Here is a 15,478-nt window from a genome sequence, read left to right as displayed (position 1 = left end):
TTTATGTTTATCTTCAACAATTTCTCCTCCAATTCCTCTCAGTTATTATAAAAATCATCTAGCTCACTGCCAGAGTTTAATTCACCTCTGGCATTCCCCTCTCTGAATAACTCCTCATGTGTGAATGTAGATGCAAAATATTCATTTAGTTTGTTAACCACCTGAGCAGGATCATCAACAGTTGAACCATCAATATCCAGTGAACCAATCTGATTCATCCATTTCCTTCTAGATTTTACATAGTAAAGAACTCTTTGCTGTTTTTCTTTGCATCCTTTGCCAAAGATTTCTCATAATCTGCCTTTGCCTGCCTAATCTCCTTTGTGACTTGGTTACAGACCAGCTTATATCTATCATAGGCTTCCATGTCACCCATTAATTTATATGTATCCCATGCATTTTTTTTCTCTGCCATATGTTTCATTAGTTCGTCTGACATCCATTTAGGCCTAAACCTTGAACAATATTTCTTAATTAGTACGTAAAGCCTGGTAGCTTCCAAGATAAATTCTTTGAATGCCTCCCATTTTGAATTTGCTGTTGGAAACATCAGTTGGTCCCACCGTATAGAAGTTAAATACTGTCTCAGACCACAGTAATCGCCTTTACGAAAGCAAAAACCCTTCCCTTTACCCGATGGTAGTTACCTCTTTGAGTAAATCCCACTTCAGTACACTGTGATCACTGCCACCTAGTGGTTCCTTTATCTGCAGATTCTTAATGCATGAAGAATCACTACTGATAATCAGATCAGGAGTATTACTCCCTCTAGTTGCCTCCCGAACATGCAGATGTAGAAAACAATCATCCAATAAATCCACAAAAGCCTTGCTAGTGTGTGAGTGACCAACCCACAAATTCTAGTCAATATCCGGAAAATTAAAATCCCCCATTATACTCTATTTCCTTCTACATTCTATTTCATTACACTCTATTTCCTTCTACAGTTTCTTATTATACTCATCAGAGTCATTAGGCCTATAACACACTCCTACTCTCAAGTTTTGATCTCCCAATGCTTATGTCACACCAAACTGACTCCACACTGCACTGTCCAGCAATGTCGACTGGCTTCACTTCCTTGGATTTTATGTTTCTTAACTAATAGCATGTACAAGAAAGTCACGTTATATATGGAATCAGCAGGCATTTGCTTATATCCACGGTTTCAGCCATCCACGGTAGGTCTTGGAACGTATCCCCTGTGGATACGAGGGTCTTACTGTATGTGCAAACGTTAATGCAGATGTCGACATTCACTTCAAGTAGAAATTGAGGAAATTAAGAACAATAATATAAAGAAAGAGCAGAGAACTTCAGTAACTTCTTCAAACAGGGTAATAATATCAGCCATTATGGATTTCAAATAATCATGTTTCAGAATGGCCTGTTCATGAAAGCAAACTGAGAAAGACCAACAGACAAGAACCAATTGCTCAAATTCGGAAGACACCTTGTAAAATCTGAAAGAACACAAACAAGAGAAAATGAAAAAAAAAAATAAAGAAAACCAAATGGATGATCAAACTGAGAAGCAAGGTAGGGTAAAGCAATAAAAAAAACTCAAAATTTTAAAATAAATTAAATACAATTAAAAATGAAAATTATAAATTAAAAAATGAAATAGAACACTGATACTCCAAACAGGAAGCACAACTATGTAGCAGAAGATGAAGTAACTGCAGCAGGAATAATGCAAATATTCTCTCACACACGCTCACTGAAAGGCAAATGTCAACCTTTGCTTCAAGCAGAAATGAGAAAAATTATAAAAGATAAAATACCACCTTGCAAAATCTGAAACTCAGAGGGAAAAGAAAAAAAATTAATTTAAACAAAACAAGGTGGATGAACAACTGAAAAACAAGGCAGAGAAAAGCTGTACAATTAGAATTAAACAAACAAGGGTGGGAATTGGAAAGACTAAATTAAGACAGGGCCACAAAAATTAAGACGGGCAAACATAAAAAAAAAAAAGAAAAAAAAAAAAAAAAAAAAAGACTAAAGAGAAACGGTAAAAAATCAAAATATATTAAAATAGAAATCCAATACTCACAAAGGTATCAACTGTGTAGGATCTTGCACTTTTTTTTTTTTTTTACGAAAACCCCAAACATGAAAGTATTAGACCCTACAGTACTTAGTACTATGTGTGGGTTAAAGGCTGAGAAGATGATACCTGTTGACATAAGACCTAGGGGAGAAATTGGAAGAGAGAGAAAGTCATCTACCATTACCTACAGTGAGCGGCCAGGTTGAAAACTGGATACCCGATTACAAAAGACAGTTAGTTGGTAATCCATAAGATAAAAGTTTATTTACAAGAACTTTATACCAAACATGATCAAAAGCCTTTGAAATGTCAAGAGCAATTACTTGAGTATCATCAAAAAACTTTTCCATTGAATTTATCCACAGATAGGTAACATAAGCCAGTAATATCACCAGTTGATCAACACTAATGGAATCCACAGTGACAATCGAATGATCGGATGGAAGATTTCAAGATAGTTTAGGAGTTGATAGTTAATAGATTTCTCCATTTCTTTAGAAAGAGTAGAAGTGCAATGGAATGATAATTGGACGAGAGGGATTTGTCACTCTTTTTAAGAACTGGCTGGATATGAGCAAATTTCCAAGCAGAAGGGAAAACACCGGTGGAATAAGAAAATGTAAAAAAAGCAACAGAGGTGTAAGCTCAGGAGTACAGGTGTTGAGAAGAAGTGAAGATATAACATTCAGACCTGGTGCTTTCTTGGCATCAAGACTGTTCATTTTGACAGATGACCACTGGAAACACTGAATGAAGTCTAATGGGAATGGTAGAAGGTGGTTTACTAAGATCAATACATGAGTTAGAAGAAAAGTAGGATGCTAGCAGGTCAAGCTTCATCTTTAGATAAGATGGCTATAGAAACATCCAGTTTTGACAGAGGTGGGAAAAGAGATGGGCAAAAGTTGCAGACAAAAGCTTTGGCAAGAGACAAGGATTCTTGACTACCATTTAGGCAAGAAGCAAGTTTTCTATGCTTAGTCTGATCAAAATCTAATTTGGACTGATTAATAACTGTTTTAAAGTTGTTGTGTAAGCAGAAAATGAACTTGGAGATGTGGATGCAAGTCATTTGTGATATGCCACATTATCTTGAACAGCCTTAGCATTTATTGCAAAACCACAGTTTACATAAATGACGAGATTTAGATGGAATGCAAAATAAAAGATATCATGCTTATAAGAATAATTTCACTGACATGATCTGAGCAAATATTGACATTAGAAAATTAAAAATAGTAATCCAATCAAAGAAAAGAACAGACATCTCGATCAATCCCATTTTGCATTCTTGCAATCTTGTAATGGCCAAGAGAGAAAGGCTCCATTGGAGAAAAGACTATTGCCAAGTTTTGTTTTGAGGTGCCTAGAGGACCATTCTCCTCAATGGCGTACTTGGAAGGCTGGTTTGTGAGAGAAAGATCAAGAGTGTTGGCTGTGTAGTTAGGACTGTCTGGTATTCCAGCAGGTAAATGAAAATTCTGTGCAAAGTCAGTAATTGCAAAAGCCTCAGCATTTCGACCAGCTGGTTCTGTGTGACTAGAAATCTGAAGCCAGCTTGAGTTGTGAACATTAAAATCTCCAAAGAAAATTACCTCCCTGGTAGGAAAGTTGGACTGAAGAAAGTTGACCCTCAAATTAAAAAAAAAATGAGAGTTCGAAGTGATTAGCGGAATTGGGAGATCAACAGAGGGAACAAATGAATTTTACAGAACGGAACAATAATTGGTATTCTGCCAGAAAAATAAAGTGGGGGTTGGTACACTAAGTGGAACTGAACATCACTGAGTTGGAAGCGAGATTATGTATATTTTGGAAATGAATGAGTAAGTGTTTGAGAGGTTTAGATCTTTTTCACAGATAAGTTTGTTCTATCAGTTTGGCTATTCATGATGAATTCAGTAATAGAGAAAAGGTGGGGGGAACATATGAAGTCAAGAAATTTTTGGATATTGCATACACACAGAAAGAATATATGCCCAGCTCCTTGACATAATGTGGCTCCCACAATGACCCTGTATACACACTACTTGGACTCCCTCCAGTCACATCTAGAGGAGTAGAGGCAGCAAGATTTTAAACTAGCTGACCTGGATGCTCCTAGAGAGTTACCAATTGGTTCAGTCTGGTGGACTATCTAGCAGCTGTCCTGTGAGCACCAAATAGAGTTGTATCCTCAAAATGTAAGGAAGATTGAATCTCACCATGCTACCCCAAAAGACATCAATCATATGCATGATGGAAGAGATGAGGGATTGCTGGAGCTTTGCTCTGGAAACTAAATATGAGTTTCACCACTTCCGGTCTCTAATAAGATAAGTGGTGGTATTGCACTGTTTGATGAGAGTTATGTACCATCTAGTATTGCCCAGTAATACAGAGAAACAGCATTCTTCCATGTACTATGGGTGTAACACCTTGCACTCTGCTTACATTGGTTGTCACCTGGGTAGCCACTCCAATATACTAGGTACCATATTTCAGGATGTGCAGACAGGAGGTTATACTGAAGATTACTAATGATCCCACCATCATGAAGGTGCAAGAAGATATGTTTGTTACAGAACGATTGGACTTTGCCAAAATTCAGTTTATATCACTTAAGTGTCAACTGAATATCAGTTCCATCAGCATTTTAGACTCTCAGGTAGCAAGCTCTAGCTTGTCATACCTGAGAGAATCTGTGACCAAGCTTCAAGGTGGTGCAACACTAGTTGACTTGTCAGTCTTTAAAAGTATGTTATATTATAACATTATAGTATGGTATAAAATATAGTAAAACACATCTGTTCTGAAATGTTCAAATTAACTCAAGCATACTTAAAAATGATTATACATCAGGGAAGGTACAATTGGTATGTATACTGAAGTTCTGATGGTATGGTGGATATAAAGAGTGGAAGTAAAAAAAGATATGTGAGGAAGGAAGTACATAATTTGTGGGCAAAAAAAAAAAAAAAAAAAAAAAAGTAAACAGAAATTATGTGCTTCCCCCCATACAGGTGAAGAGGGAAGTGCATAATTTGTCTATTTTCCAGTTGATCTTTTAATTTCTTCAAACTGTTACCCTTGGCTACCTGCAGGGTCATGTTCAGTAATCAACAACTCGCTGGCTGAAAAAAGTAAACTTCCTACAATCTAGTCTAAACCTCCTTCCTGTAATTTGAATTTATGGCTCCTAACTCTGGAATTCTTTATAACAGTGAAAATTTTGCCTCCATTCATTTTACTAGACCCTCTCAAAGCCATATAAACCTCAATCAGGTTACCAACCTTTGTAGTCCACATAATCGAGGTCTTCCTTGTGATTGCTCTTTTGCCAATCTTACCACAAAGTTGCCCATTTTGGGGCCCTTTCATCGTGAAGTTCAATGTCTTTTTTTAGATGAAGTCTCCATACATGTACTCAGTAGTCCAAGAGTGGTATTGCCTCATACAGCTGGATGTTCAATGTTGTTTTTAAGCTGTCGCTATACTTGTACACAGTATTCCAAGAGCAGTATTGCCTTAAACAGCGTGATTACGACCTACGTCTCCAGAGACTATTCAATAAACCATTGGCTTTCCTGGCTGCCTATTTGCACTGCTCAAAAAATTTCACATCCACTTGTATTATAATTCCCAGATTCCTTTCTTCCGCTACTATTTTTAATTCAACCCCACCAAATATATTGTATAGTGTTATTTCTAATGTGGCTAAGAAGGTTCCCCCCCAACTCCTTGTCAAAAAATGTGATGAATACAAAACTCTGTAAAGGTCAAATTTCTGTAGGTTAGTGAGTGTTTGGTGTAGTATTGGTGTGGGGTTGTGTTGTTCATCTGGCCACTTAGCCTTAGGGCATGTGTTTTCATACAGAAACCTCTAGTTTACTGTCCAGCACCACGAGGGGGTGGGCTGGGCAGTAGACAGTATGAAAGCATTGGTGGGGTAAACCCAGTGGTAGCCAAAGCTACAGACAGGGAGAGCCCAGTAAAAAAAAAAAAAAAAAAGGTTAGAAGGTGGTAGTGGGGAAAAAGGAAGTGGAAGGCGGTAAAAGTGGTAAGAAAAGAGAGAAAGGCAGTAGTGAAGTGCAGCCTGAGTGAAAGGGGAGACAGAAGGGGGACCCCAGGTCAGGATGACCATCCTGCTCTGGGGTGGGATTGACAGATGGCAGTGTGGTTACCCACTAAGTGAAAGGGGGAGGGAGCCACCCAGGTTAGGGGGAGTGAGAGAGCAACCCAAATGGTAGGAGTGAAGGTTCATAGGGAAAGGGAACCCTATGTTGGAGCACCTGTTTTCTGCTCATTCCTGCACTGGTCACAGGAGTTAAGTCCAACTGACCAGTGCCTGCATCTCACACCGTGCCAGCTAAGTAGCTACAACATGGTGCCCACCAATAATTCCGGGGGGGGGGGGGGGGGGGGAGGAAACAGGCAATTCTTCCACTCAAAATCTTCATTCACTCACTGCTCTCATTCTGGTTTTATAGTTTTTTTTCTTACATTTTCTGTTAAGTTATATGGGTTTTTTATATTTATATATATCACTTGTCCATCTTCTTTCTTGGGGGGAATGCAATGGTGTGTTGCGTAACTTAATATACAAAGACATAATACTAATGAAGTACATCAAGTAAGCTAAGACTAGAGGCTAGTAAATTCCTAACTATAACATTGTGTGGTTTGTGTTCTTTCTCTCACATTCATTCTTCTAGCTTTCATTTCATTTTCTCAGCTCTTTCTTCCTGCATCACAATCTCTGGGCACCTCAACTTACTATTATTCTTCTGTTGAGGTGCAGGCCTTGTTGCAATTTTTGCCGACCAGAGGAGAATGCAGTGGGTGTGTTTGTGTATAGTATTAGAATAGATTTTGTGTTAGTATAAACTATGGTGAGTTATTATTAAATATGTGTTCATACAGCCAACATTTATTCCTTCACTCACTCCCATTGACCATAACCCTCATTCACTCTCTCTCTCTCTCTCTCTCTCTCTCTCTCTCGCTCCACTGCTGGGCCACTCTCTTTCACAAAAACTAGCATTTATTCCCTTTTACAGTAATTCCTATTTCACTCTATCATTCAGTGCCCAGCCCATTCATTCAGTCTTTCACACTGTCATTCATTTTTTCATTCTGCATTGCATTCATCCCCTTGCTGATAGCTTACTAATATTTTTCAACTCCGCCCATAATAAGACCTTACGTTCTGCTATATAAAAGTATAGCTGCCTCTTTTCTGACATCCTTGAAGCTTGTTAAGTCATCTTGAAGGAGTGCTGCTTGGTACCGATCATTAATGACTCTCCCAATCTTTACACCATCTACAAATTTTGGCATCATGCCCTCTATCCCTTCATCAATGTCATTTATGAAAATCAAACATCAGTGGTCCAAGAACCAATTCTTGAGGGGACCCCACACTTCTGACATTAAACCAATCTGAAGAATATCCATTAATCATAACCTACTGCCTTCTACCTACAGCCACCCTGTTATCCTCCTTAGAATTACCAGTAATCCCAACATTTTTCAGCTTATACAGTAATTTCTCATGAGGGACTGAGTCTAATGCCTCGCTAAAATCCAAATAAACTATGTTGAAATTATTCCTTATATATAGCTCATGGGAAACTGTGTCAAAATAGCCTAACCAGATTAGTTACACGATCTTCCCTTAACAAAACCATATAAAGATAATACGCTTCTGGAAATGGCACAAAGACGGGGATGTCTGGTCAGATTGACAAAGGGACATCCATACAAGGAGAGAATTCTAATATATACACTACAAAGCTTAGTGAATAGTTATTAGAAGGGATCTGATTGAGATTTATGACACTGTGAGGGAATATGCAGAGTTAGTAAGGATTTCGGACTAAAGATGAATATGGTTAAAACAAAAGTAATGAGGAAAAAGTATGCCACAGAAAGGGATATAATCATTGAAAGAGCAGGTGGATTCATATACTTATCTTGGACAGGTCATTAGTTGTGATAATGATAAATGGCTGGAAGTCAAGAGACGAATAAATTTCGGATGGATAGCCTTCAGGAAATAGTCACATACTGAGGAGCAATATCCCAATTTGTCTGAAACATAAAATAATGAACCAGTATATACTCTCCTCCACATAACGGAAGTGAAACTTGGGCACTCACAAAAATATTGTTAGAGAAGCTGAAAACTACACGGTGAAGAATGGAATAAATTATATTAGGAATCAGACTGTTGGATAAAAAGAGAAACACATGGATTAGGCAGCACTCTCAAGGAAAGGACATTCTTATCAAAACTAAAGAACTGAAATGTACTTGGATAGGATGCATAACTTGAAGACATGACAGAGGACTAAGAAAATAACAAAATGGCATCCAAGAGGAGCTAAAAGAAAACCTGGAAGACAATGGAAAGGGACAGATGAAATCTGAGAGTTTATGGACAGTAAATGGGTGGCCATTGCACAAAATAGAAGGAACTGGAAAGTTTTGTAGAGGCCTTCATCTTGCAGCGGATTGAAAATGGCTGATGATGATGATTGATATGAGGGAATATAGTAAAATAAAGGCAAATTTTCATGATTAATTCTTGGTTTGGTGTCATTAGGTATTAAAACAGTAAAACAAAGGAGGAAGAGTTATACAGTGGATTGTTGTTGTTGTTATTTGGTTTTTAGGAGCATTAGCAACTAAGGCCATATTGCTCCGGGGATATGCGGTGGTCATTCCCTGACCTTTCCGCCTCCTCCGTATTTGGTGGATCACGGGCTCGAACCATGGTCTAATCAAGAAGCGTGTGCTATGCACTGCTGCTCCTGCCCACCTGGCTACGGAGGCGCCCATACAGTGGATTGTAGAAATTTTTGTTTTAGCCAACAATTTCTTTCATTGAAAGAAGATGCCACCATGGATAGTTGAGGCGGACAGCTTGGGGAAAGTTCAAAGCCAGCTGATAATAAAAGAAGGAGAAACAGTTAAGCATTTTTTTCCCCACCTTCCTTAATACTACATGATAAAAGGTATGAGGGGAGGGATGGAAAAATGTGCATTTCTATTTATATATATTATTTCTGAAGACCATTCAGCAGACAAAGTATGATTGTATAGTTAAAAATTCGAGAATTATTCTAATATGCAGTGATTGATACTGTCTATACTTTTTCACATCTTTAAAAACCATAAGTTTAATTCGTCAACATCTGGTTTTTCCTTGCTGCCTCAGTTTTAAAAATATGTATTCCAAAAGTTTTTTTTTTTTTTTTTTTAAATCAACAACACTAAAAATTCAGTAGTGATTTCTGATTAAAGAAGAAACATAGTAAAGTGAAAAACAAAAAGAAATTTGATATTATATAAGCTATCAATTGAAGCTTATAATATATAATGAATATGCTAACATTTCATGAGGTTAGATAGTGTAACACTACTACATTTACTGCTACTGATAATATTTAGCAGAAGTAGTGCTGTGGGCACCCTCTTTCTGCCAACAAAGAAGCACATATTCAACTCTCACTAGAAAACATTTGTGTGCATTTTTGAGTTCACAACTTTCAGGAGTTTTCATTCAGACTGCTGCCTACATATATCTCTCTTGATGTGCAAAAACATCAGGCACAAAACATATGTTCCGTCTGCAAATGTACATGTGAAGATATTTGATTTTAGGCTGCCTATAATACTCCTATATATATAAAAAATCCCCATTGTGAGCAGTGATATCTAATGGTCTTTAGGGAATTGAAAATATTACCATGAAAAGCTCTTGCTTCAGCTAATTTGTCTTCTGCCTTCTTCTGTAAAGAGAGCAATGCTGCTTGCTGCTGCTTCAAAGCTGTTAACTATTATAAAAAAGAAAAGAAAAATTCATACCTTCCAAAACACTGCCTTAATTCTATTTAAACAAAATCCAAAATTTAAATCAGATGATCCAAGTTCATATCAATCAAAAAAATATCATTTCATTTCTTTAATTTCTAATTACAGCAGACTCTCGATTTACCGGGATCGATTTAACCGGGACACTTCAAGACTCCAAATTTAAAAAATAAATAAAATAAATCAACTAGAAATCATAAAATTCAAGTAATAACTAGAATAGGTATAAACAGACAGATGTTTTGCAAGTCGTAAATAAGTGAAAAGCAGGGCATTATAAAGTTGTCATTGGGAGATTATTATCTTGCAACCCCCACTGTCTTCACACCCGACGCTAAAAAAAAAAAAAAAAGAGAGAGAAGAAATGTTTAGTTTGTTTTAGTGCATCGCTTCGATTGTTCTGTTTCATCGCACTGCAAAGAGAAAAATTTTTCGTTGTTTATGTCAGGAATAGCGAAAATTATTTTTTTTTGTTTAGAAATCGCAAAAATGATGGGTAAACGCAAACGAGTTGCGCTTTCAATTAAACAAAAACTTGAAATTATTCAAAAGTTTGAAAACGGTGCGTCCGTTAAATCTCTAACGAACCATTATAATGTTGGTGACCAAACCATACGCGACATCGTAAAAATAAAGGGTTTGTTTGTTTGTTATTTGGTTTTTAGGAGCATTAACAACTAAGGCCATATTGCTCCGGGGATATGTGGTGGTCATTCCCTGATCTTTCCGCATCCTCCGTATTTGGTGGTCATGGGCTCGAACCCCGGTCTAATCAAGAAGCATGTGCTACGCATTGCTGCTCCTGCCCACCTGGCTACGGAGGCGCCAAAAAAATAAAGGGAAGTTATTAGATTTAAATCAACATCGAAAAATTAAGGGAAGCACTGTATTGGACACGCTAGTAGTGCTCAGTAAGTTTTTTATCTATTGGCATATTTTTTACGTAGGTTGACGAACATTTTTGGATATACTATACTGTAGTAAGTTCCCGACTTACGTAACTTCGAACTTACGTTAATTTTTTTCACTCAATTTTTTTTATTTTTTAGGATTGTAAAATTTAAAACAGAATAATAATAAGCAATCAATAAAGACGATCACGGCATGCACAAATTGCACAAGCGGGATATGGAGTCACAAGCTTAAAAATAGGAATGAAGAAAAGATTTTTAAAATTTATTTAGGTTTTTTTTTATATGGCTGAAGATTTGAGTGAAGGGGACACACATTTTACCATGATAACGTAAAATCCCACAGAATTCCAGCTATCAGTATTATCATAAATGCCATACGATCGAGTTTACTACCCGTCTATAATGAATTGCAGTAACAGAAAAGCCCAATAACCCGGAATGTGCAAATTGTTTTTGTTTTATCGTAGTGACCTCCAGAAAGGTGTTTTAGTAAAATGTGAGCTCGCGTGGAGTGATAAGTGAGTTTTCGCCTTAACCCTGTGAAATTCTTTACATAAAATTTCATTCTGACTGTTATCATGGTGCTGACTAAGAGAAATAAGTGACAGCGCTACTAGTAAATCTATCAAAAAAAAAAAAAAAAGGAAAGCGATCAATTTGGATGAGAAAATTAAAATAAGGATATTTGAAAATGGTCAACATGAACAAGTATCGCGCAGAATTTAGATTTGTCAGTGTCAACAGTGAACACAATAATAAAGGAAAAAGACAGAATACAAGAAGTGGTGAAGGGATCGGCAACAAAGAAGTCAACTATGATAACCAAGGCTACGAAATACATATCAGTTTTTATTGTACAATTTCTTCCTTTAATGTTTTCTTTTCACATGTGCCACTCCAACAACTTCACCGCTGTCCCCAGATAAAGTTTTTAATTGAAATAATTAAAAATATATAACCATTTTTCTTCATTCTTCTGAGGATATTATGTGGTTTTTGTAATTTTGGCATATCATGGATATATATAGGAGCAGTATTTTATTAGTCATTCCCTAGTTACATAAAACTCGACTTACATAAGAAGTCCTGGAATGTATGTCGGGGACTTATTGTATTTTTGGATTAAGCGGGAAATTGATTATCCGGGATTTTTATTTTACCATCTATCCCAGAAAATCGAGAGTCTACTGTAAAATTAATAATTTTATTAATTATTATTAATCAAAAGAAAGAGTGATAAAATAAATACTGTCTCACACACTTCTTTACAAATGATTAAATCTGAGCAGAGCCTCAAAACTTGATTGTAGCCATATTTTTTAATACTTTGGAAGCATTAAAAAAGTAACTACTTTAGACTTGTGCAGTGGTATCCAACCCTGTCCCATACAGAAGCCATATTCAAAGTTAAGTTATATTTGTTTTGCAGGCTGCACTGTGTGATTCAAGAAATATTAGTGTGTTGCATTTTCCATATCTTGTTACTTGTAAAAGGAAGTTTCTAATTTCATGTTACTGCTTTTTATTTTAAAACTATATATAAAAAATGAAAATTCCAAATACTCTGTCAGTAATTTATTTTTTAGATTTTATTAAAATTATAAAAATATCACCTCCTTTTGTTTTTTTTAAAAAATACCTTACTTTTCTTTTAAATGCTCACATTCGAAAATTTTGGTGTGGCCACCCTAATTGCTTGAGTTAAATCCAATACAGCCTTTATGGGATCATATGTTATTCTGTTTTTTTTTAAATATTTACAGTAACCCCCACTATTCGCGGGGGTTACGTTCCTGAGAAATGCCGTGAATACCGAAAACGCGAATACTGAGTTATGGCTCCCATAGTAATAAAGGGGTTCCGTTCCAAAGTATGAAATATATAAGAAAAACTAGTCTAAAATTTTGTCTCTGTATGTATTATATGTACCTTCATAATATGACTATGTACATAGACAGTACATAGTGAAATGTAAGCATATGGCATCGAAATATATATAAGAAACAATTAAATGTAATATTTATTAGAAATTTCAAACAAATCTTTCAAACCAGCGCCTTTGCTAGCAAAAAAAACTTATCCCGCCAGTGCTATCACCAGTTTCGCTAAAGTGTTGATAAAGGAGTTTTGCCTTTTCACGAATGATGAGTGAACTTAATGGAATTTTATTTTGAATTCTATCCACAGATTTAAAGCTTTTTCTAATTTAACATCACGAGTTACAGAGAAAATTTTTGAAGCAATTAGCGCGTTTTCACGGACAGTACGGCGGATTTTTTTGTCCGATCTATAATATGTATTATATTGATTTTATAATGCTTTGTCACTGAGGAGACATTTTCACCATTAGAAATTTTATCTAATAACTCAATTTTATTTGCTAGTCATCACCTTCTTTGATCTTTTCACATTTCTCTTGTTATTCGTAGCCATATTTTTTGTACGGGTTAGAAAGAACTTGTCTACAATAAAGTCACTTTCTTCCATTAACACACTCGAAAAAGTCTGTTTTACACAGCAAAATGGTAGATTTATCACTTTTGGAAGCATATCAATTTATAAATTGATAAATTTGTTCAATTTATAAGCATATAAATTAAAAGCAAACGACGAAACCTTCAATGACAAGCGCATAACACATACTGAACAAGGATTAGCGAGAAACATCCACGCTCGCGATTTTTTCACCCCTCTCCCCCCACCCACTGAGCACTGTTTTGACCGGGAAAGATAATTTTAGCCACGCCCATGTTTTTTTTTATGACGGAAAATGTTCATGCGCTTTAAAATTCACATTTTTTTAGGTTTCATTTTATATTATATCAGCGACCGCGAATACAGATACTGCGAATAGCGGGGGTTTACTGTATTTGATTTCATGTGTGAAAAAAAAAATTTTTCTCACAAACATATGTTGATCCAAACAAATACTTCAACACTGCAAAATATGTGTTTGTGGAGTCCAGGATAATTCCTTTAAACAGTTTCCATAAATACATTTATATCAATAACATAGTCACCTCAGTTAACAGAATCCAGAAATACCTTAATCTGGATGGTCTCCCCATCCTGAAAATGAAGTTCGCCCTTTTGCTTTTGACCACTGAAATTTCTTTGGACATTTTATTATGGTCACTATTGCTATGCTCCTGCACTGTCTTATTTTTGATGCAAATTTGGTCTTTCTAAATCAAGAGATAGCATAAGGAAAAATAGTCTTAACACTCCCCTTATCACTGGTGTGCTGATATAAATAGGTTATCCAACTGGTTCAAAAAACCTGATTCAATATTGCTATTCCAGTTTTTAGGCCTACCACAACAGAGGCATTATCAATATTAAGTACTACACAGCTTAGTATCTCATCAGATTTTTTCAAAAGAAGATGCCCAATGTTATACCCTGTAGAGTTACCATCCAATGCTGGCACTGAGAGCAATCTACTTTCGATTTTGTGTTTTATTATTACTATTATTGACTGTTATTGTTATTTTTTGTTATTTGGTTTTTTTTTTTTTTTTTTAGGAGCATTAGCAACTAAGGCCATATTGCTCCGGGGATATGTGGTGGTCATTCTCTGACCTTTCCGCATCCTCCGTATTTGGTGGTCATGGGCATTATTATTGACAGGAAAGGTCACCACAACTGAATACGGCTTGGAATCATTTTTTTACCAATCAGAAATAGCACATTCTTCAGAGCCATCGCTACCTCTTCTTTCCTTTTGTGCATTTTCAATAAAAGTGCCTTTTGATTTTGTTCTTCTACAACTGTATTTTTTGTTTTTTTCATTATCATTGAATTCTGACTGGCCCCCCCTCCATGATTTGCACAACTCAGAAGACATGTTCTATGATAAATAATGTGAATAAACATCTGGCACATGACAGTATCATCATAACTGTGAAATGCTATATCTATTTCTACATTTCTTTCTATTTGGTGCACATTCTTATTTGTTTGAAAATGTCCGATTCTCACCAGTTGAAATTGAAAAATCACATCTATATAGAGCATACAAAGCAAAAGTGTTACCTTTCCCAGATTTACAATAAGTAGAAAATTTTGCATATATTTCGTCTGAAATTGTATGTATTTCTTTGAAATCTTACTAAACAACATTAATTACTCTCATGCCACAAGTATGATGAAATGTTGCGGTCACACATTAAAAGAGAATGACACTCTTTCTCATGCTCCAAATTCCACACTTCATGCAATGTACTATATAGACTAATACATCTAATAGAAATTCATTAACTAAAATAAGCACCAATTCACAGAACTTTTAAAAATTCCAAACTTAACATAGTTCTTATTAAACATCTTTCATAAGTCTTAATAATGTTACCATATTAATCCCAATAGTGAAGTATTTTTGTGAGATCTAGAAGGAATCAAAACATTTTTGTGTGTTTTGTTTTTTCTTACTATCTTTGTGAGATTGAGAAGAGGTAAAAACAAGTCCAAAAGATGGATTCTCCATCACAAATCCACAGTTGGCAGCTATGTATTCTGCATGTGTAATCTCAAATTTTAGTTACAGTTGTGTCCTGTATATTCAGGAAATTTTAATGTTAAGTATAAAAACCAATTCCCTATGTGGAAGGAAAAAAAAAAAAAAAACCACTGATTTGTTCAACGAGATATAAAT

General features: G+C 35.8%; 1 protein-coding gene across 3 annotated transcripts in view; it reads right to left on the bottom strand.

Annotated features, from left to right (window-relative positions):
* The window catches only part of LOC150082125 (uncharacterized), a 645,531-nt gene that overhangs the window by 488,225 nt on the left and 141,828 nt on the right, over positions 1–15,478 (bottom strand). For all 3 annotated transcript variants that reach the window (XM_090379113.1, XM_090379114.1, XM_090379115.1), the window contains one exon: positions 9,786–9,873. In XM_090379113.1, the coding sequence (XP_090235239.1) occupies positions 9,786–9,873 (88 nt within the window). The remainder of the gene's footprint in view (positions 1–9,785; positions 9,874–15,478) is intronic.

This window comes from Mastigoproctus giganteus, chromosome 8, assembly GCF_048544385.1.
Source record: "Mastigoproctus giganteus isolate SK-2022 chromosome 8, ASM4854438v1, whole genome shotgun sequence".
Lineage (NCBI taxonomy): Eukaryota > Metazoa > Arthropoda > Arachnida > Uropygi > Thelyphonidae > Mastigoproctus > Mastigoproctus giganteus.
Note: the sequence above shows the minus strand (reverse complement) of the source record. Positions and strands in the feature narration are given on the sequence as shown.